The 21,038-nt window shown below is 44.9% G+C and overlaps 1 protein-coding gene across 1 annotated transcript in view; it reads left to right on the forward strand.

Annotated features, from left to right (window-relative positions):
* Window positions 1–14,904, forward strand: part of LOC137352565 (A disintegrin and metalloproteinase with thrombospondin motifs 7-like) — a 190,888-nt gene extending 175,984 nt beyond the window's left edge. Inside the window, exon 24 of the mRNA XM_068018208.1 lies at window positions 11,403–14,904. Within this exon, the coding sequence (XP_067874309.1) occupies window positions 11,403–11,560 (158 nt within the window). The 3' untranslated portion in view covers window positions 11,561–14,904. The remainder of the gene's footprint in view (window positions 1–11,402) is intronic.
* Window positions 14,905–21,038: the final 6,134 nt, after the last annotated feature.

The raw sequence follows: 21,038 nt of genomic DNA on the forward strand, positions 1-21,038 counted from the left end.
TATAGAAGGTTAAGAGGGTGATTTGATTGAGGATTTTAGGATTTTGAAATAAATTGATGGGTTGGATAGAAAGAAACATTTTCCACTGGTGGGGGAGTTTTTTTTAAATTCATTCATGGGATGTGGGTGTCACTGGCCAGGCCAGCATTTATTGCCCATCCCTAATTGCCCTTGAGAAGGTGGTGGTGAGCTGCCTTCTTGAACCGCTGCAGTCCATGTGGGGTAGGTATACCTTACAGTGCTGTTAGGAGGGGAGTTCCAGGATTTTGACCCAACGACAGTGAAGGAACGGTGATATAGTTCCAAGTCAGGATGGTGTGTGACTGGGAGGGGAACTTGCAGGTGGTGGCGTTCCCATGTATTTGCTGCCCTTGTCCTTCTAGTTGGTAGAGGTCGCGGGTTTGGAAGGTGCTGTCTAAGGAGCCTTGGTGCATTGCTGCAGTGCATCTTGTAGATGGTACACACTGCTGCCACTGTGCGTCGGTGGTGGAGGGAGTGAATGTTTGTAGATGGGGTGCCATTCAAGCAGGTTGCTTTGTTCTGGATGGTGTTGAGCTTCTTGAGTGTTGTTGGAGCTGCACCCATCCAGGCAAGTGGAGAGTATTCCATCACACTCCTGACTTGTGCCTTGTAGATGGTGGACAGGCTTTGGGGAGTCAGGAGGTGAGTTACTCGCCTCAGGATTCCCAGCCTCTGACCTGCTCTTGTAGCCATGGCATTTATATGACTACTCCAGTTCAGTTTCTGGTCAATGGTAGCCCCTAGGATGTTGATAGTGGGAGATTCAGCGATGGTAATGTCGTGGAATGTCAAGGGGAGTTGGTTAGATTCTCTCTTGTTGGAGATGGTCATTGCCTGGCACTTGTGTGGCGCGAATGTTACTTACCACTTATCAGCCCAAGCCTGGATATTGTCCAGGTCTTGCTGCATTTCTACACGGGCTGCTTCAGTATCTGAGAAGTCACGAATGGTGCTGAACATTGTGCAGGACAAGGGGACATAAAGTTAAAATCAGAGCCAGAGCATTCAGGAAAGAAGTTAGGAAACACCTCTTCAAATGAAGGGCAGTAGAAGTGTGGAACTCTCTTCCATAAAAAGTATTGGATGCTGGAAGTCAATTATTTATTTTAAATCTGTGATTGATAGATTTTTGCTAGACAAAGGGTATTAAGGGATATGGAACCAAGACAGTGGATGGAGTTAGGATATAGGTCAGCCATGAACTCATTGGATGGCAGAACAAGCTTGAGGGGCTGAATGGCCTCTTCTTGTTCCTCTGTTTTCATCTGCAGAGGTAAACAGATGTGCGTGCTTAAACTTGGATCAACCATCCCTGGTGACCTGTATGTTGAGCCTATTTGTCAGGTGAAATGTTTTGTCTGATTTATTGAGAATGGGCCTGACAGGCTGGCCAAAGAGGAACATGTCACAATGTGTACAACAACAACGTGCATTTATATAACACCTTTAACATAGTAAAACATCCCAAGGTGCTTCACAGGAGTGTTATCAGACACAGGGGCAGCACAGTGGTGCAGTGGTTAGCACCGCAGCCTCACAGCTCCAGCAACCCGGGTTCAATTCTGGGTACTGCCTGTGTGGAGTTTGCAAGTTCTCCCTGTGTCTGCGTGGGTTTCCTCCGGGTGCTCCGGTTTCCTCCCACATGCCAAAGACTTGCAGGTTGATAGGTTAAATTGGCCTTTATAAATTGCCCCTAGTATAGGTAGGTGGTAGGGAAATATAGGGACAGGTGGGGATGTGGTAGGAATATGGGATTAGTGTAGGATTAGTATAAATGGGTGGTTGATGGTCGGCACAGACTCGGTGGGCCGAAGGGCCTGTTTCAGTGCTGTATCTCTAAACTAAATTTGACACAGAGCCACATAAGGAGATATTAGGACACAAGACCAAAAGCTTGGTTAAAGAGCTAGGTTCCAAAGAGCAACTTAAAGAAGAGAGAGAGGTGGAGAGGTTTAGGGAGGGAATTCCAGAGCTTAGGGCCCAGGCAGCTGAAGGCACGGCCACCAATGGTGGAGCGATTAGAATTGGGGATGGGCGAGAGGCGATAACTGGTTGAGCACAGAGATCTTGGAGGGTTGTGGAGCTGGAGAAGATTACAGAGATAGGCCTGGGGTGAGGCCAAGGAGAGATTTGAAAACAAGGATGCAAAATTTAAAATCAAGGCTTTGGGGGACCAGGAGCCAATGTAGGTCAACGAGCACAAGAATGATGAGTGAGTGGAACTTGCTGTGAGTTAGGATGCGGGCGACAGAGTTTTGGTGAGCTCAAGTTTATGGAGGGTAGAAAATGGGAGACTGGCTTGGAGAGCATTGGAACTGTCGAGCCTGGAGGTAAAAAAGACATGGGTGATGGATTCTGCAGCAGATGAGCTGAGGCAGGGCCGGAGATGAGCAATGTTGCAGAGGTGCAAATACACAATGGTTCATCCACCATTTCTCTCAAGCCAGCGGGTAAAGAACTGAGGGTGACAATAGGCTGCAAAGTGAGGTCAGGAGCAGGAAGTAATTTTCCCACAGGCTCTTTGGGAGGACCGTGTGCAATCGGTCTTAGTGACATGACATGTACATGAACTTGGATTTAATCTGTGACTGAAATTGCAAAACAAACTGATCTGGGATAATTGGAATTTATTTGGAGAAATTCCATGTTTTGGACTTACTTTAGATGACAATGCTTTAAGAAAATATCTTCATTTAAACTCAATAAATATTTCTATTTGACGATGGTGTGGGGTCCAGAAGAGTAACAGACTTTGTTCATCACATCAGCTATTCCATGCTTCCAAATCACAGGGAGAATATAAGGAGGACGTAGAGCAAGTTTGGAACTTAGAATAAACAGAAGGAAAATAAAAGGATTGCCAGAAGAATGTATGAAATAGGATATGGCCATATGACCCCTCGAGCCTGCCCCACCATTCAATAAGATCATGGCTGATCTTCTACCTCGACTTTACTTTCCTGCCCTTATCCCCATATCCCTTAATTCCCTTAGTGTCCAAATTCTATCACTCTCAGTTTTAGTTTTAGTTTTAGAGATACAGCACTGAAACAGGCCCTTCGGCCCACCGAGTCTGTGCCGACCATCAACCACCCATTTATACTAATCCTACACTAATCCCATATTCCTACCACATCCCCACCTGTCCCTATATATTTCCTTACCACCTACCTATGATAGGTTAATTGGCCATTATAAATTGCCCCTAGTATAGGTAGGTGGTAAGGAAATATATAGGGACAGGTGGGGATGTGGTAGGAATATGGGATTAGTGTAGGATTAGTATAAATGGGTGGTTGATGGTCGGCACAGACTCGGTGGGCCGAAGGGCCTGTTTCAGTGCTGTATCTCTAAAACTATACTAGGGGCAATTTATAATGGCCAATTAACCTATCAACCTGCAAGTCTTTGGCGTGTGGGAGGAAACCGGAGCACCCGGAGGAAACCCACGCAGACACAGGGAGAACTTGCAAACTCCACACAGGCAGTACCCAGAATCGAACCCGGGTCCCTGGAACTGTGAGGCTGCGGTGCTAACCACTGCGCCACTGTGCCGCCCCTGTCCCCAGTCTTGAATACTCTCAACAATTGAGCATCCACTGCTATACTCCAGGAAGCCAGTTGGTGAAGGATAGAACTGGAGTCAATCTTTACACACTTTAACAGCCATTTATTTACAGAGTTATACATTACAAGCATAGATCTCCTAACCCAACCACCACAGTTTCAGTCTGTGTCTATTTAAAGGGGCACAAGTGAATCCCCAGTTAATGCCCACCACCGGCATATAATTAAGCACAATTAATATACAATTAACATTCACAACCTTCTGTGGTAAAAAAAAATCCAAAGATTCACAGCCCTCTGAGTGAAGAAATTTCTCCTCATTACAGTCCTAAATGACAAACCCATTATGCTGACCTCTCCATCCAGGGGAAACAGCCTCTCAGCATCTCCCCTGTTACGCCCTCTAGAAATTGTATATGTTTCAATGAAATCACGTCTCCTTCTTCTAAACTCCAGTGAATATAGGCCCATTCTACTCAATTTCTCCGCATAGGACAACCCTTTCATCCCATGAATCAATCTAGTGAACCTTTGTTGCACCCCCTCTAAGGCAAATATATCCTTCCTTAGGTAAGGAGACCAAAACTTTGCACAGTAATAGTGCTACCAATAAAATAGTTTGAGGTTGGTAAATTTTGACAAGTACAGAATTCCACCAAATACAAAGCAAAGCTCCCAAAGAGTTTGGATGGATAAGAGTTAAATATTATTTATTCTATGTCTGTAGTTGCTAAGATGGCATTGGTCGAACTATTAGAAGAGCTGTTTTTTTATTTTGTACGAGTGAAGGATTGAATTTCCCATTAGTACTCAATATGCCTTGTGTGTCCCAGTAATAAATGCATCCTTTCTAAACCGTTCTGGTTTATTTAGTGGTCTATGACAGATTGTTGGGCATGTCACCCATAGCTCTCACTCTGGCATTTTCTCACTGTTGTTTCCTAGTACTTTATTGGAACAGCTCACTAAGTTGGCAGTGCCAGGATTCCAACACATTTATCTGCTCTTCTTTATCTACTTTCTCGTGATCTGGAGAATTTGCTGCATCTGGTCTTTATCAGTTCTTCAGCAATTTGGCCTTTTTTCATGTTTGGCTTATTATACCTTCTGTAGTCCCACTCTGGGCCTTTTAAAGGGGAACTGCAGGCCATCAAAAAAAAACATACCTTTCGGTGTAAACAATTTATCTCCAAAACCCTTTGCCAAGTGTTCTCAACAACACACTGCCATGTACTCCCCAAAAGAGGGGAAGATACTGGGGCGGATTTTGCTGGAGTGAGGCATCACATTGTGATACTATTCAGCTCGAATTTGGTGAAGATTGGTGAAGACAGATGTAGGTCCCTTACAGTCAGAAACGGGAATTTATTATGGGGAATAAAGAAATGGTTCACCAACTAAATGCATATTTTGGTTCTGTCTTCACAAAGGAGGACACAAATATCATACCAGAAATGTTGGGGAACACAGGGCTTAGTGTGAGAGAGAGGAACTGAAAGAAATCAGTATTAGTAGAGAAATGGTGTTGGGGAAATTGATGGGATTGAAAGCCGATAAATCCTCAGTGCCTGATGGTATGCCTCCCAGAATGCTTAAGGAAGTGGCCCGAGAAATAGTGGATGCATTGGTGGTCATCTTCCAAGATTCTATAGACTCTGAAACACTTCCTACAGATTGGAGGGTAGCAAATGTAACCGCACTATTTAAAAAGGGAGGTCGAGAGAAAGCAGGGAATTATAGACCAGTCAGCCTGACATTGGTAGTGGGGAAAATCCTAGAGTCCATTATCAAAGATTTTATAGCAGAGCACTTAGAGAACAGTGGTAGAATCGGGCAGAGTCAGCATGGATTTACGAAAGGGAAATCATGCTTGACAAATCGACTCAAATTCTTCGAGGATGTAACTAGTAGAGTTGATGAGGGGGAGCCAGTGGTTGTGGTTTATTTGGACTTTCAGAAGGCTTTCGACAAAGTCCCACATAAGAGATTAGCATGTAAAATTAAAGTGCATGGGATTGTGGGTAGTGTATTGCGATGGATAGAAAATTAGTTGACAGAAAACAAAGAGTAGGGATAACTGGGTCTTTTTCCAAATTGCAGGCAGTGACTAATGGGGTACCGCAGGGATCGGTGCTGGGACCCCAGCAATTCACAATATACATTCATGATTTAGATGAGGGAACTAAATGTAATATCTCCAAATTTGCAGATGACACAAAACTGGGTGGGAGGGTGAGTTGTGAGGAGGATGCAGAGAGGCTTCAGGGTGATTTGGACAAGTTGAGTAAGTGGGCTAATGCATGGCAGATGCAGTATAATGTGGATAAATGTGAGGTTATCCACTTTGGTAGCAAAAACAGGAAGGCAGATTATTATCTGAACAGCTATAAACTGAGAGAGGGGAATATGCAGCGAGACCTGGGTGTTCTTGTACACCAGTCGCTGAAGGTAAGCATGCAGGTGCAACAGGCGGTAAAAAAGGCAAATGGTATGTTGGCCTTCATAGCGAGAGAATTCGAGTACAGGAGCAGGGATGTCTTGCTGCAATTATACAAGGCCTTGGTGAGACCACTTTTGGAGTATTGTGTGCAGTTTTGGTTTCCTTATCTGAGGAAGGATGTTCTTGCTATATCGGGAGTGCAGCGAAGGTTTACCAGACTGATTCCTGGGATGGTGGGACTGACGTATGAGGAGAGATTGAGTCGGTTAGGATTATATTCGCTGGAGTTCAGAAGAGTGAGGGAGGATCTCATAGAAATCTATAAAATTCTAACAGGACTTGACAGGGTAGATGCAGGAAGGATGTTCCCGATGTTGGGGGAGTCCAGAACCAGGGGTCATAGTCTAAGGATACGGGGTAAACCTTTCAGGACTGAGATGAGGAGAAATTTCTTCACCCAGAGAGTGGTGAGCCTGTGGAATTCGCTACCACAGAAAGCAGTTGAGGCTAAACATTGTATGTTTTCAAGAAGGAGTTAGATATAGCTCTTGGGTCTAAAGGGATTAAAGGGTATGGGGCGAAAGCGGGAACAGGCTACTGAGTTGGATGATCAGCCATGATCATAATGAATGGTGGAGCAGGCCCGAAGGGCCGAATGGCCTACTCCTGCTCCTATTTTTCTATGTTTCTAAAAACATATTGTGACATAATTTGCTGGAAGTGTGAGCTGGTAACTGCACAGTGAGGCAACTGAGACCTTGGCAGATGATGGAGTGGCATAAATCGACCAGCAAGCTCTGGAGACATGGTGGGCCTGTTTGTACATTAATAACACCATGCCTTATTAATTCATCGTTATTTTTCCAGCAAGATCTGGTCCATTGTTTCATCCTCCTGCTGTGCAGTTCAGGTAGCATGACATAAGTGTAATCAGGGGCTGTAGGAATCTATACCCAAAAATCTATTTTGCAAAACTTTCCACAAAAGTTTCTGAGTACTATAGTAATCTGCTGAATGCAGGGCAGCGTGTGGTAATGATTAATGGCCTCTTTCAAAGTGTGCATTCCACAAAGGGGAAAAGAAATCCAATGTATTAGCTGGATTTCGATACAATTCAGAGCCAGATGGTTGCCGCAATATATGAATAAATTAGGAACTGTTTCTTATCCAGTTGGAGGTATCATGGGGCTATAGTGTCAGATCGTGATGCCTGTTGACTGGAGTTCAGAAGGATGGGAGGTGATCTCATTGAAACTTACAAAATTCTGAGGGGACTTCACAGGGTAGATGCTGAGAGGCTGTTTCCCCTGGTGGGAGAGTCTCGAATTAGGGGGCATAGTCTCAGGATAAGGGGTCTGCCATTTCGGACTGAGATGAGGTGAAATTTCTTCACTCAGAGGGTTGTGAATCTTTGGAATTCTCTACCCCAGAGGGCTGTGGAAGCTCAGCGGTTGAGCATATTCAAGACTGAGATTGATTTGGGCGGCACAGTGGTGCAGTGGTTAGCACCGCGGCCTCACAGCTCCAGTGACCCGGGTTCAATTCTGGGTCCTGCCTGTGTGGAGTTTGCAAGTTCTCTCTGTGTCTGCGTGGGTTTCCTCCGGGTGCTCTGGTTTCCTCCCACAGCCAAAGGACTTGCAGGTTGGTAGGTAAATTGGCCATTATAAATTGTCCCTAGTATAGGTAGGTGGTAGGGAAATATAGGGACAGGTGGGGGTGTGGTAGGAATATGGGATTAGTATAAATGGGTGGTTGATGGTCGGCACAGACTCGGTGGGCCGAAGGGCCTGTTTCAGTGCTGTATCTCTAAAACTAAAACTAAGGGGATCAAGGGATAGAGCAGGAAAGTGGAGTTGAGGTAGAAGTTCAGCTATGATTTTACTGATTGATGGAGCAGGCTTGAGGGGCTGCATGGCGTATTTCTGCTATGACTTACGATTTTATGTTCTTATGATGCTGTCAGGATAACTGTAGCTGCAGAAAATGTGTTGCCTTTCAATACACCATTGTGTGGATGTCATATAAAAATGGAATCAAGTTCCCCTCTTCCGCCCCTTGGAATATCCACCATCGTTTACTGTCCAGACTAACACATGATGTATGGACAGAGAGGAATAGCCAGGACCAGAGCCCAGCTCTGGTGACAGACAGGAATCTAAAGGGTTGCTGGGCTCATTCAGATCAATCATAGCACTGATTGCTCTGGAACACGCAGCTCCCATTACACCTCAGTGTCCTGGCATGTTAATATCTGTCCTCACTCCAATTCCTGCAGTTAACCAGAAACAGCATTGCTCTATAAACACAGTGGGAGGCACTGCTCTGATTTACTAACACCTGAACCTTGACTTGATTTGCTAATTCACCATTTCTTCCTCTAAGAACTAAAGTTGCACTCCCTGCAGCTTCGATGCCAAGGCCTAGTCAATAATCCCCATTGTAATTCACTGAAGTAAAAAAAAGAGCTGTTGGCATGAGATTGAACCTTTGTGTGAGTCAGAAATATCAGAGTATGTGCTGCATTCCGGACCAAAACTCGTCCCCTTCTAATCAAAGATTTACCTGCTCCTTTCTGACACATCCTACTACCCTGCTGGTGTCTTTTCTTTCAGCTCTTGGCCCTTCATCTAGGCTTATTTAAAAAAAAAATGTTTAAATGCTAAGCAATCCCTTTTTTTTAATATGTTAGTTTGAAAGGGGAGGTGATTTCAGTTATCTATGATCTCAGCCTTGTGTTTCCACTGAAGATTATTTTCCACAAATTTCTCCCTTCTACCTCTCCTGACACTTTCCGGGAAAATTTCAGACTGTAATTTTTTTTTGTTACTCATTCATGGGATGTGGGCGTCGCTGGCTAGGCCAGCATTTGTTGCCCATCTCTAATTGCCCTCGAGAAGGTGGTGGTGAGCTGCCTTCCTGAACTGCTGCAGTTCTTGCGGGGTAGGTACACCAACAGTGCTGTTAGGAAGGGAGTTCCAGGATTTTGGCCCAGCGACAGTGAAGGAACGGTGATATATTTCCAAGTCAGAATGGTGTGTGGCTTGGAGGGGAACTTGCAGGTGGTGGTGTTCCCATGCATCTGCTGCCCTTGTCCTTCTAGGTGGTAGAGGTTGTGGGTTTGGGAGGTGCTGCTGAAGGAGCCTTGGTGCATTGCTGCAGTGCATCTTTTAGATGGTACACACTTTTGCCACTGTGTGTCGGTGGTGGAGGGAGTGAATGTTTGTGGATGGGGTACCAAACAAGCAGGCTGCATTGTCCTGGATTGTGTCGAGCTTCTTGAGTGTTGTTGCAGCTGCACCCATCCAGGCAAGTAGAGAGTATTCCATCACACTCCTGACTTGTGCCTTATAGGTGGTGGAAAGAAGGGAATCAGGAGGCGAGTCACTCACCACAGAATCCCATCCTCTGACCTGCTTTAGTAGCCACAGCATTTATGTGGGTGGTCCAGTTCAGTTTCTGGTCAATGGTGACTCCAAAGATATTGATGATGAGGATTTAATGATTGAATGTCAAGGGGAGATGATTAAACTTTCTCTTGTTGGACATCATCTGACACTCGTGTGACGCACATGTTACTTGCCACTTAACAGCCCAAGCCTGAATGCTGTTCAGGCCTTGCTGGTGTGGGCACAGACTGCTCATTGTCTGAGGAATTGCAAATGGAACTGAACACTGTGCATCATCAGCAAACATCCCCAGTTCTGACCTTATGATGATGGAGGGAAGCAGTTGAGGATAGTTGGACCCACAGTGCTGCCCCAAGGAACTCTCACCTATACCCTGAAATTCTCTCCCTAATCCCTGAAACTGTCTCCCTAATCCCTGAAACTCTCTTCCTAATCCCTGAAACCCTTGCCCTAATCCTTGAAGCACTTTGGGATGTGTGTGTGTTAACAGTTCTATTTAAATAGAAGTTGTTATTTTTGCTTTTTGTTGTATAAAAACCACAAAAGAAGATCTGTAAACAGGTACGGGCTCTTCTGAGGAGTTTAAGAGCAGCCAAATAGACTAAATATTAGCACATTGTTGGGAGAGCTGTTTTGAGTCAGTCTGCCAACTGAGACTCCATGGTATAATTAGCTGATTGTAACTGCTTCAAAAAAATCCATTTTAATTTAGCTGAATGACAGAGTTAGTGGATAAACTAGCTGCCATTTTCTCCACAATGTTAATAACTCTCCTTCTGTGATGCAGTCCGTTAAATAAAGGAAAGAAAAATGAAACAGTCACACCATATCAGAAAGTGTCATAGTTGGTGAAAAGTCTTCAAATTAAAAAATTCTCCTGCCATTGAAATCCATGACGAGTGCCAATTTAAGATGTAAGAGAGCATTTATATCAACAAAACAATACAGATTGCATTGTTACAGAAGCAAAACTTGGAGAAGCACCTATTTCAGCCTGACAATGGTATGGTTTTTAAAAAAAATTATTGATACCCCAATTCACAGGTCAAAGTTCATAGTGCAGCTAGGTTGAAAATAATGGGAACAGAGATATGATAAATCAGGAAATAGCAAGTAGGTGGTGCCTAGAAGCTTTTGAAAGGTTTCTGTATAATCTTTTTCTATGACTTTAGATAACCATGGTGAATGTGTTTGAAAATTAGGTTCAGTTAGTTAGTTGTATGTTTAAAGGAATCACCAAGGTGTCTGTGACAAGTGAGTCTTGCCAATACAAGTTCCATCAGCCTTCTTTGTAAATGCCAATGCCAGTCTCTGGTGACCTGGCCAATAGTTATCCCTCAACAGACATTGTAAAGCAGGATTTTGGACCAATATCACAATGCTGTTTGTGGGAGCTTGCTGTGCACAAGTTGGTTGCCATGTATTACAACAGTGACTAACTTCAAAAAAAACTCTTAATTGGCTGTAAAGCCTTTTGGGATGTCCGGAGGTCATGAAAGGCACTATATAAATGCAAATCTTTTTTTGACGTCAAGCTGGGATATCATTGAATCTTACAGCATTGAAGGAGGTCATTCTGCCCATCATGCCTGTTCCGCCTCTTCGGAAAAGCTATCATGTAACCCCACTCATCCGCATTTTCCCCATCGCCCTGTAAATTTACACCCCTTCAAGTATTTATCCAATTCCCTTTCAAAGATACTATTGAATCTGCTTCCATCGCCCTCTCAGGCAGCGCATTCCAGATCACAACAACTCGCAGTGTCCTCATCTTCCCTCTGACTCTGTTGCAAATTACCTTAACTCTGTGTTGTCTGGTCACCAACATGATGGCCACTTGGGTAGGCTACTGACTGGTGGGCACCACCCACGCAACTGTAGATCAGGGAAAGGAGAGAGAGAGAGAAAAAGAGAATGATAGCTGATTACTTCACCTTAACTGACGATATATATTTTCTAACCCTTAGGTTACGTCTGCGAGAGAGATCGGCTGACTTTCACCTTCTGCAAGACACTCAGGCTCTTGGGCCGGTGCTATCTTCAAACCGTGCAGGCACAGTGCTGTCAAACGTGTCGACCGCACGCAATACAAGACCGTGGCAGCGAGCGTGTGTCAAGGAGATGAAAAGCCATTGCTGACGCCACAAAAAAAGACTTAAAAAAAAATGCAGGAAAGTAAAAGGATTACAGGGACTGAAAGGCACAAAAGCAATTCAGGAAAAAGAGAGATTTGTAAGAAGTCACTGAAACATGGATATTTTGTTATATATCTACGTATATATAAAAATGAGAGTCTTTCTTTCAGCATTCTTATTCATGCAACCATTTTGACAGGACAACAATCCTAACTGTTGATTGAAGCCAAAATAAGACTTAACAATGTTGGGATTGTTCGACAAGGTCTGAGGCCTAGAGGTTGCTATAGTTACACACCGTCCTTTCAAGTAAGTGGTGCTCCTAAGTTTCAAGAATAACACCTCACCCGTTAATAACACAACCACATTTGTCTCCGGAAAGTGGTTTGGAAAGAGCCATTTTTGTGGGTTTTTTAAAAATTGTAAAAAAATGTTTAACGGCACATATAACTTGAAAAGCCAAGAAGGCAGGAATTAAGATGTCATGTGGTGCTGCTGTGTCCAACCAGCATCCTTTAACCTTTCCTGGGTGTTGCTGGGCAGCACAAAACTTTTACATACTTGAACATTTTTTTAAAATCCTATTTTACTTTCAACTTTCAAAAGTAAAGTTTAGGTGAGAGATCATGTGTCATTCTGATTGATGTACAATATGTAGGAGCTGGAGTCATGGTGCTAACAATCCTTAAAAACAGTTGTACAGAAAATTGTAAGGGGCTACCTAACAATACAGTGCACACAAGGCTGTGCTGTTCTTTTGACCAAATAATATATGTGTGTATGCATGTTGCACTGTAATATTCAGTGAAACAAACTCCATCATTGCAGTGTGGGTCATGTGGAACAACTATCGATCACATTTCTGTCTCCATTACTTACTTTCCTAGGACAGAACAAAATGGAATTTTTCTCCATATATTGCATCGAATTAACATCTCTCACCTCTGTGCTTCGAAGTCTCTCTGTGTTGCAAACCTTCTTGTCTTCCATGTTTGATATTACCACTGTCTGAATCCGCCTTTCTTGGGTCTTTTCTGAAGCACTAATCTTGCCAGTTGACACCATTTGCCTCCTCCCCGCACTTCACTGTGTCACAGGGAGCACAGGACAAAGAAACCAGGGTTGATATTGTAACGCTGTCTCCAACACGCATTCCTTCAGAGTGCACCAATCACCGAGAGCACAAGATATGTTATGTGTTACGGGTTTTGGCCCTTAACCTGACTTTCACACACAAACTACAGTATGTGTCTAAACACTAATACTAACTCAGGGTTCAGCTAATGTGTAGAGTCTGCTCATTCTTGTCCCATCGGCTATCTGTTGTCCTGTGAATAACACACTCCTAGCCCTTTGTTTTTTGGTCCCTCTAGAGTCTGACTCACACAGAAACTCATCATTGTATTTAAATCTCTACCAAGCTACTAAGAAATCCACACAGCTAGTGTTTGCCTGTGATGGAGTGTATGCTCCCTCCCCATAAGCACACGCCCCACTTTATCTAAGTTCCGATAGCCCTGGTGCAGGTCGGCAGATCAAAGGCTTGGGGTTCCCAGGTGTGCATACGGGTACATTGGGAATTTAATCAGCTAAAACTGCATAACCGACCAACACAGACCGCTGGTAAACTGTCCAACAGGCAGTAACCTACTCATTCCTTTTGTAATGTTATCTAGAGTGGCAATAGACACAGTCCCAGCTCTGTGTGAAATATGCTGCCAGTTCTGTGTGGAACACAGTCCCTGTTCTGCGTAGATGTTTGACTTTGGCTAAATTCAAATTCTGCACTGCAGTTTCGAAGAATCCCTACTACACCAAACGGTATTCTCTGATAAGGAAATCTCTGATGAGGAAACTGCTTGGTAACTGCACATCTCATGACCGAGAGCAGTTTGAAACCTCGCTTTCACTGTAGGTGATGTTAATAGAACATGTCACTCTATACCCTTGCTGCAATTGCCTAGAGCCTTGGTGAGATCACCTGGAGTACTGTGTACAGTTTTGGTCTCCTCATCTAAGGAAGGATATATTTTCCATAGAAAGGAGGTTCACCAGACTAATCCCTGGGTTGGTGGGATTGTCTGATGAAGAGAGATTGAGGAAACTGGGCCTATCTATATTTTCTAGTGTTTCAAAGAATGAGAGGTGATCTCATTGAAATTTACAAAATTCTTACAATGTGTGACAGGGTGGATGTAGATAGGATGATTCCCCTGGCTGGTGAGTCTAGAACATTGTCTCTGAGTAAGGGGTAGGCAATCTAAGACTGAGATGAGGAGGAATTTCTTTACTCAGAGGTTGGTGAATCTTTGGAATTCTCTACCCCAGAGGGCTGTGGAGGCTCAGTCATTGCGCATGTTCAAGACAGAAATCGATAAATATCCGGGAATGACATCAAGGGATATGGGAATAGCACAGGAAAGTGGCATTGAGGTAGGTGATCAGCCTTGTTAACTAGGAGTAAAGGAGGCCGACTCAGATTTTCCAGTCAGCCTCCAGTTTCCCAAAGTGATGTGGCGGGCCATTTAACTACCTGGAGTCGAGCACCCAATGGCAGGCCAGTAGGGTGAGGCAATGGCTCCTGGCAGACCTATAGGCTCTCCCTGCCTGCCTGGGTGCGGGTGCAGCTAAAGGCCACCCTGTAGAGGAATTTCCATTTACCACCCACACTGTGGTGGCCTGGCTGTTTTTTCCTGTTTTTTAATCAATGTTTTAAAAAAGTTGGTGAGAGGACACCTCCGTGTTGAAGCACCCTCTCAGTTACTTACCCTCTAATGCAGCCTGCTGCTCTTCTCAAGCTGGAAGGCATCTGATTGGACTTCCAGCTTCGAGAGTCCGCCTGCCACCCTTAATTGGACAGCAAACCTGTCTCCATGACAATTAAGGGGACGTTCAGTCAAAATGTCAAGAGTGACTGTTTCCTCTGGGGCAGGATCGGGCCAGGGAAACAGTCCCGACTCCTGTTGCCAGTCCACAAAGTGAAAATTCAGCCCGGTGTTTGAGAGGAGGAGAGGAAACGTTTCTGACCTGTGCTGTATCTGATCCTGGAAGTGTTTGATATACACACTGAATGTAGAAAGAAATGGACAAAGGTCCTTTCCCCAGCATTGATACAGTCATGAGAACAAACACAAACCCATGCCATCCCCAGAATAAATACATAACACCTCTCTCTGTTGCTTCTGTTAGTATTCCATTTGCGCTCTTTGTAGGAAAGAAATCGCACATTTGTGTTACTGTGTCATTCCTTTCAAGATCAGACAGACTTGTCAGTATAATTTTACTGTTAGGCCCAGCTGAAAGGCTCAGTGTTCAGGCAACTTTTATATGTTTATGGTACTTTTATTAAACTTGTATTTATCAAACACTCTGACTTCATTATCTTATTCAGATGATCTCAGAATTTTATAAATGGGTTTTGTTTATATTCTGTTTTTTCCTCTTCTTCCCTCAAAGATGTCTCCAGCTGCTACACTCTGGAGCAAAAACAGGTAAATGGAATTGTGGCACAGATCAGCCATGATCTAATGGAATGGCAGAGCAGTCTGGAGGGGCTGAATAGTTCATCCCTCTTCCTATTTCCATGCAGCTTCTCTTCCCCTTCATTCTTTCTGAAAACAGAAGGATGAATGTTCCCTGCCAGACTCACTGGATCCTGGGGTTGCCAACTCACCAGGCATGTCCTGGAATCTCCAGGAATTAATTAATCTCCTGGACACTGCAGTGAGCAGTGAGGAAATGCATGTTATTTTCATTTTCTTTCACCGCTTTCGTTTATTAGTGAGAAAAATATTGGAGGTTGAAAAAAAAGGCTGCTTGTCAGACAGTCAAGAGTCATCCAGTCAGATAACCAGAGATTTTTCACTTTCCAATAAGTGTGGGAGGGCGGGGCACATGAGGATTGACATGTCAGGCGGCCAGTGATGGGAGTGTGGGGTGGAGTAATGGGAGGCAAGAGGGAATGTGTCCAACCAGAGTTGGGAACACTACTGACTCCCTGGGCTGGATTTTACAGATCCCCCCGACGTCGGCTTTCATGGCAGAGGGAGACCGGAAAATGCCTCTGGGAGAAGCCCACCACGCACCCTGATGCCGGGAGGCTCCGGCCCAATATTGCCAGTGGCAGCGAGGCCTCATGGCGGCTCCCCCACCACTCGGCGATGGGACCCCATTTGCATATGTAAATAAATGATAATGAATGCATTAATCACACATATGCCGCCCCCTTCTGTCCCGTTGCGATCTTCCTGCCGCTGGCCGGCACTCCTGCGCCTCCCGATCCTCATCCAGGGAAACAAGGTGGAACATTTGTGGGGAGGGGGGAGGAGGTAAGTTTCTCAGTTGGGGCGCGGGGGGAAACAGGGTCAAAGTAACATTATTGGTGTAGGGGATGGTGGGAAGTGTTTTAGATTAAAGTTTATGCACTTTTGAAGGGAAAGGTCAGGTGGACAAGGAAAGTGTTTTGGGGGGAAGAGGGCAAGTAATTAATTTAATGGTTATTGGGGGGGTGGGAGAGGGGCAAATTAAATGTATTTCATTCTTTTCATTCAACGCAGCTTTAAATATTTAAATTTCACTGTAGGGCTCAAGGCCCTTTAAAAATGGTGTCAGCGCCTGCGCACAGGCAGCTGAAGCAATTACTGGGAACGGACAAGCTGCCCCCTCCACCTGATCGGGGTGGGGGGGGGGGAGCCCAACCTGGCTATTTAAACGAGCCAACGGGCATAGGATCGCGGTGATTCCGTGACGTGCGACCCACATGGGCAGGCCACCTTTCAGACCCCATGTCTGTTATTCAAGCAACAGAGCTGCAACCCAAGGTATCGCTGCATCAAATCGGAAGTATGACCAAGTCCAGAGGAGCACCTTATTCAACTGTTGTTGTTTCGCTTTCTCCTACCGTGAGAAAGTGAGAAGTTTCATGGTTAACATAATAAAACATCCCAGTATGGTCCACTAGAACGATTATCTGACACAATATGACACTGAGCCACAAAAGGAGATATTAGGACAGGTGACCAAAAGCTTGATCAAAGAGGTACAGTGGTGCAGTGGTTAGCACCGCAGCCTCACAGCTCCAGTGACCCGGGTTCAATTCTGGGTACTGCCTGTGTGGAGTTTTCACGTTCTCCCTGTGTCTGCGTGGATTTCCTCCGGGTACTCCGGTTTCCTCCCACAAGCCAAAAGATTTGCTGGTTGATAGGTTAATTGGCCATTATATATTGCCCCTAGTATAGGTAGGTGGTAGGGAAATATAGGGACAGGTGGGGATGTGGTAGGAATATGGGATTAGTGTAGGATTAGTATAGATGGGTGGTTGATGGTCGGCACAGTCTCGGTGGGCCGAAGAGCCTGTTTCAGTGCTGTATCTCTAAAACTAAACTAAAGGTAGGTTTTTAAGGAGCATCTTAAAAGAGGCGGAGAGAATTAGGGAGGGAATTCCAGAGCTCAGGGGCCCAGGCAGCTGAAGGCACGGCCGCCAATGGTGGAGCGATGGAAATCGGGAGCGTTCAAGAGGCCAGAACTGGAGGAATGCAGAGATTTCGGAGGGTTGTAGGGCTGGAGGAGGATACAGATGGGAAGGCATGAGACCATGGAGGGATTTGAAAACAAGGATAGGAATTTTAAATTCGAGGAGTTGCCGAACCGGGAGCCAATGTCGGTCAGTGAGCACAGAACTGCAGTATCCAGGAAGAGGTTTGCATTGTAAAGACTTTATACATCTACTCCTGGCAAACTGATCATGTCCTTAGACAGCAACAGCTCTTGAGAGACCATTTTAAAGTTTTTTTTCTTTGTAACCTGACTATCAGCTGGCCATAACACAATGCTCTTTTCCCCATTTCACCTCCTTTCCTCTCTCAGCAGTTTGTACGGAAGCAGGGCAGAAACTTCACAAGAGGCTTCCGAGCATATCTGGCAGGACATCAAGTGATGTTTCCAGGAAAACTTGGAGTTTGTTTTAACAAGGGAATAAAATGATAGAAATCTAAATAAATATGCATAATTAAATTTTTCCTATCACAATCAGGGCTGTCATCAAAAAAGCAAAGAACGGAGTGATATTAATGAAAAATACAACAATTTTTAAAAGAAATGGAAGTCATAATTCATTTTGCAGAAATATGAAATCTCCAAGCACAGCTGCATCTGCCTCTAAACATCAGATTGTGTCATAACAGCTGTCTAGACACGAGAACAGTCTTAAATCGTTCTGTATGAGACACTTTAACTGGTGCAGATGGCCAGTTGAGCTGACTGAAAATAAGATTAGCAAGTGAGATGCCACATTCACATTGAATGACCACTCCCCCATTTCCGAGGCCTTCCGCTCTGGCCCTGGCAAACCCGCCTCACCTACCTTTGGCCCGGGTTTCCAGCACTGGACCTGGGTCCAAGGTCTCTGCAGTATCGGCAGTGGCCACCACTCCCAGTGACACTGCTGATACTGCTGAGCTGCCAGCCCTCTGATTGGCCAGCAGCTCATGAAGGCGGGATCCCCATCCCTTTAAAGTCTTTAAAGGGACGGGGATCTCGCCTCCTAAAACTTTGAATCATAAAGACCAGAGGATTGCTTCAGTGGAGGTGGGGGGTGGGGGGGGGGGAATACAAAAAGGCAGAGGTGGGGTTTCCCCCACCTTTTTGCCCCGCGCTGGGAGCCCCGCCTCCAGCACAAAATCCAGCTCTCTGTGAGAGAGCATGTACATGTGTGAAACAGAGGGTCACTGTTCTGAGGATTGTATGTTGAGTAGACACCCGTATTCATTTGATTATGTCTGTGTGACAGTGTGTTTGTGTGTATGAGTGTGTGGGTACGAGTGTGTGGGTGTGGGTGTGAGTGAGTGTGGGTGTGTGTTTGTGTGAGGGTGTGAGTGAATGTACATGTATGAGTGTGTGTGTGTGTTTGTGGAGCGGGGGTCACTATTGTGATGATTGTGTGCTGGGTGGAGCTCCCTAATCACCTGGAGACAAGTGTGTTTTACACTGCGTCACTGGAGTAACTGATTTCCATTCTTTTACTTGAGTGTATCTGATACGTGTTTCTTGCTTATTAACACACCATCTGTAGTGTTTTTTAGCTTCTTCTCTGATTTATTTTTCCACCTGGGGGGGCGGGCAATTTTAACCCAGTGCCCCCACCAGAACAGGGCAGTCGTGCAGTTTAGATCACCGCTGTGCCCACACTGTGCCCACCCTATTCCGGCTCCCTGCCACCTTAACCAGGTCCTTTCATTCGACAACCAATGTTCCCACCTGACTGCACATGGGAAACATTTCAGGTGCTCTGAGAAAATGGACAGCCCGAGCAGTACTTACGTAGAGTTACCTGGCACTTACAGCACATTCAGTCAAACAGGTCCACTCTCTTCCATCCTTCTTCATCTAAACCCTACCAGCAGATCCTTCCATTCCTTTCTCCATCGTGTGCTTATCTAGCTTCCCATAAATGCATCTCTTCTAGTTGCCTCAGGTTTTTGAAACAGTTCCTCTGTGTAGCAACTGGCCTAACCAGAGTTCACTCACTTGTCGCTACTCTGATTTATTCGGAAAGAGATGAGGTGGGACAGAGGGTTAATCTACATTGGCTCCTGGATTTTAAAATTCTCATTCTTGTATTCAAGTCCCCTTATAGCCTCGCAACCTCCTCCAGCCCTCCAAACCTCTGAGATCTCTGCACTCCTCGAGTTGTGGCCTCTTGTGCATCCCCCACCCTCTTCGCTCCACTATTGATAGCAGTGTTTTCAGCCGCCTGGACCTTAAGCTCTGGAATTCCCTCCCTAAACCCCTCCACCACTCTCTCCTCCTTTAAGTCACTCCCTAAAACCTCCCCCTTTGGCCAAGCTTTTGGTCACCTGTCCTAATACCTCCTTATGTGGCTTGGTGTCAAATTTTGCCTGATTACGCTCCTGTGAAGCACCTTGAGCCGTTTTACCATATTAAAGGTGCTATATAAATGCAAGTTGTTGTTGTTTCGAGCAGAGCAGAGTTTACCCGAGGATCTTTCACTGAAAGAGTGAAGGAACATTTCCCATATCCTTTGTGTTTTTGAAACAATAAATGCAGATTGCTCAATGCTCAACACAAAGTGTTGAGTTGATTGTAAAATGGGTAGGTAGAGACACCTCAATGAATAATCAAGAGTTATTCAGAATATTTACGATAAGCAATCCTGATTTAGAAATGTCTGTGAGCAGCTTGAAAGATGAGAAAATCCTTAAGTCCTCAATGCGCCTCCGAGTGACAAAGAAACGAAAGAAGCCGTGACATTTCACACACAGCCAAAGGACCCTGAGTGCAGCCATCCAATGTGAGCAATGAATGGTCATCAGTTTCACTGCAACCTCCCCAAAACAAAGAGGCAAAACCCAGCTACGTGCAAGGACCAACGAATACAACAACTGAACCATTAGTAAGTTGAGCTCGAACTGTTGATCATAGTTTTACTAAAATGCTGTATATATTGACAATGTCTTCCAACTACAGACCGAGCGCTGCAGCAACTATGATCTTTCTTAGACAGCGGACCTCCTTGTGCATCTGAGCTTGAGTCACAGGTTATAGACCAATCCAAACTCTCAACCGCCCCAATGATATCCCTTTAAAATCCTGCCCTTCCTTTATTGTTACACACAACAGAAGGACTTTTACAGTAAAGCCAGTTGGATGACATTACCCAGTGCTGAACGAGTTCCCAATTATCTAAAGCAATGACAGGGGATTGGTTAATTGGTGTTTTGTGAAATTGAAGGAAGTGTTTCGGCTTAACTGTGAGTGAAAGGATGGTTAGAGGAGCCCACCCAGTTACCCTCGCCTCTTAATTAAAGACCTTACATTGCCTTTGTGTTCCCAACCCAAACAGTAGACTCAGTCTTATCCCCACAAAGGGTTTTTTTCCACCAGTTAAGACATACACATAAAGTGCTCTTTGTTATAACTGGAGAAAATAGTTTCTGAAATACACCAAACATTCACAATTATTGTTTCTTCTCATGTGGTGTTCCTTAGCTCCCCCTCCCACCCTCAGTTTTTGATGTTCTTAACTTTATTTTTATTTGGAGATTCAGCACTGAAACAGGCCCTTCGGCCCACCAAGTCTGTGCTGACCATCAACCACCCATTTATACTATTCCTACATTAATCCCATATTCCTACCACATCCCCACCTACCTATACTCGGGGCAATTTACAATGGCCAATTTACCCTTCAACCTGCAAGTCTTTGGCTGTGGGAGGAAACCGGAGCACCCGGCGGAAACCCACACGGTCACAGGGAGAACTTGCAAACTCCGCACAGGCAGTACCCAAAACTAAACCCAGGTCACTGGAGCTCTGAGGCTGTGGTGCTAACCACTGTGCCACTGTGCCGCCCCAACTGCAAATAGCAGAGAATGGTTTAACTTGAAGTGTTTCTCTATCTCTTGATATCACTGGTCTCTGTTCCATCCTCTACATTGTCCATACAGACAA

The sequence above is a fragment of the Heterodontus francisci genome, chromosome 38 (genome assembly GCF_036365525.1).
Source record: "Heterodontus francisci isolate sHetFra1 chromosome 38, sHetFra1.hap1, whole genome shotgun sequence".
Lineage (NCBI taxonomy): Eukaryota > Metazoa > Chordata > Chondrichthyes > Heterodontiformes > Heterodontidae > Heterodontus > Heterodontus francisci.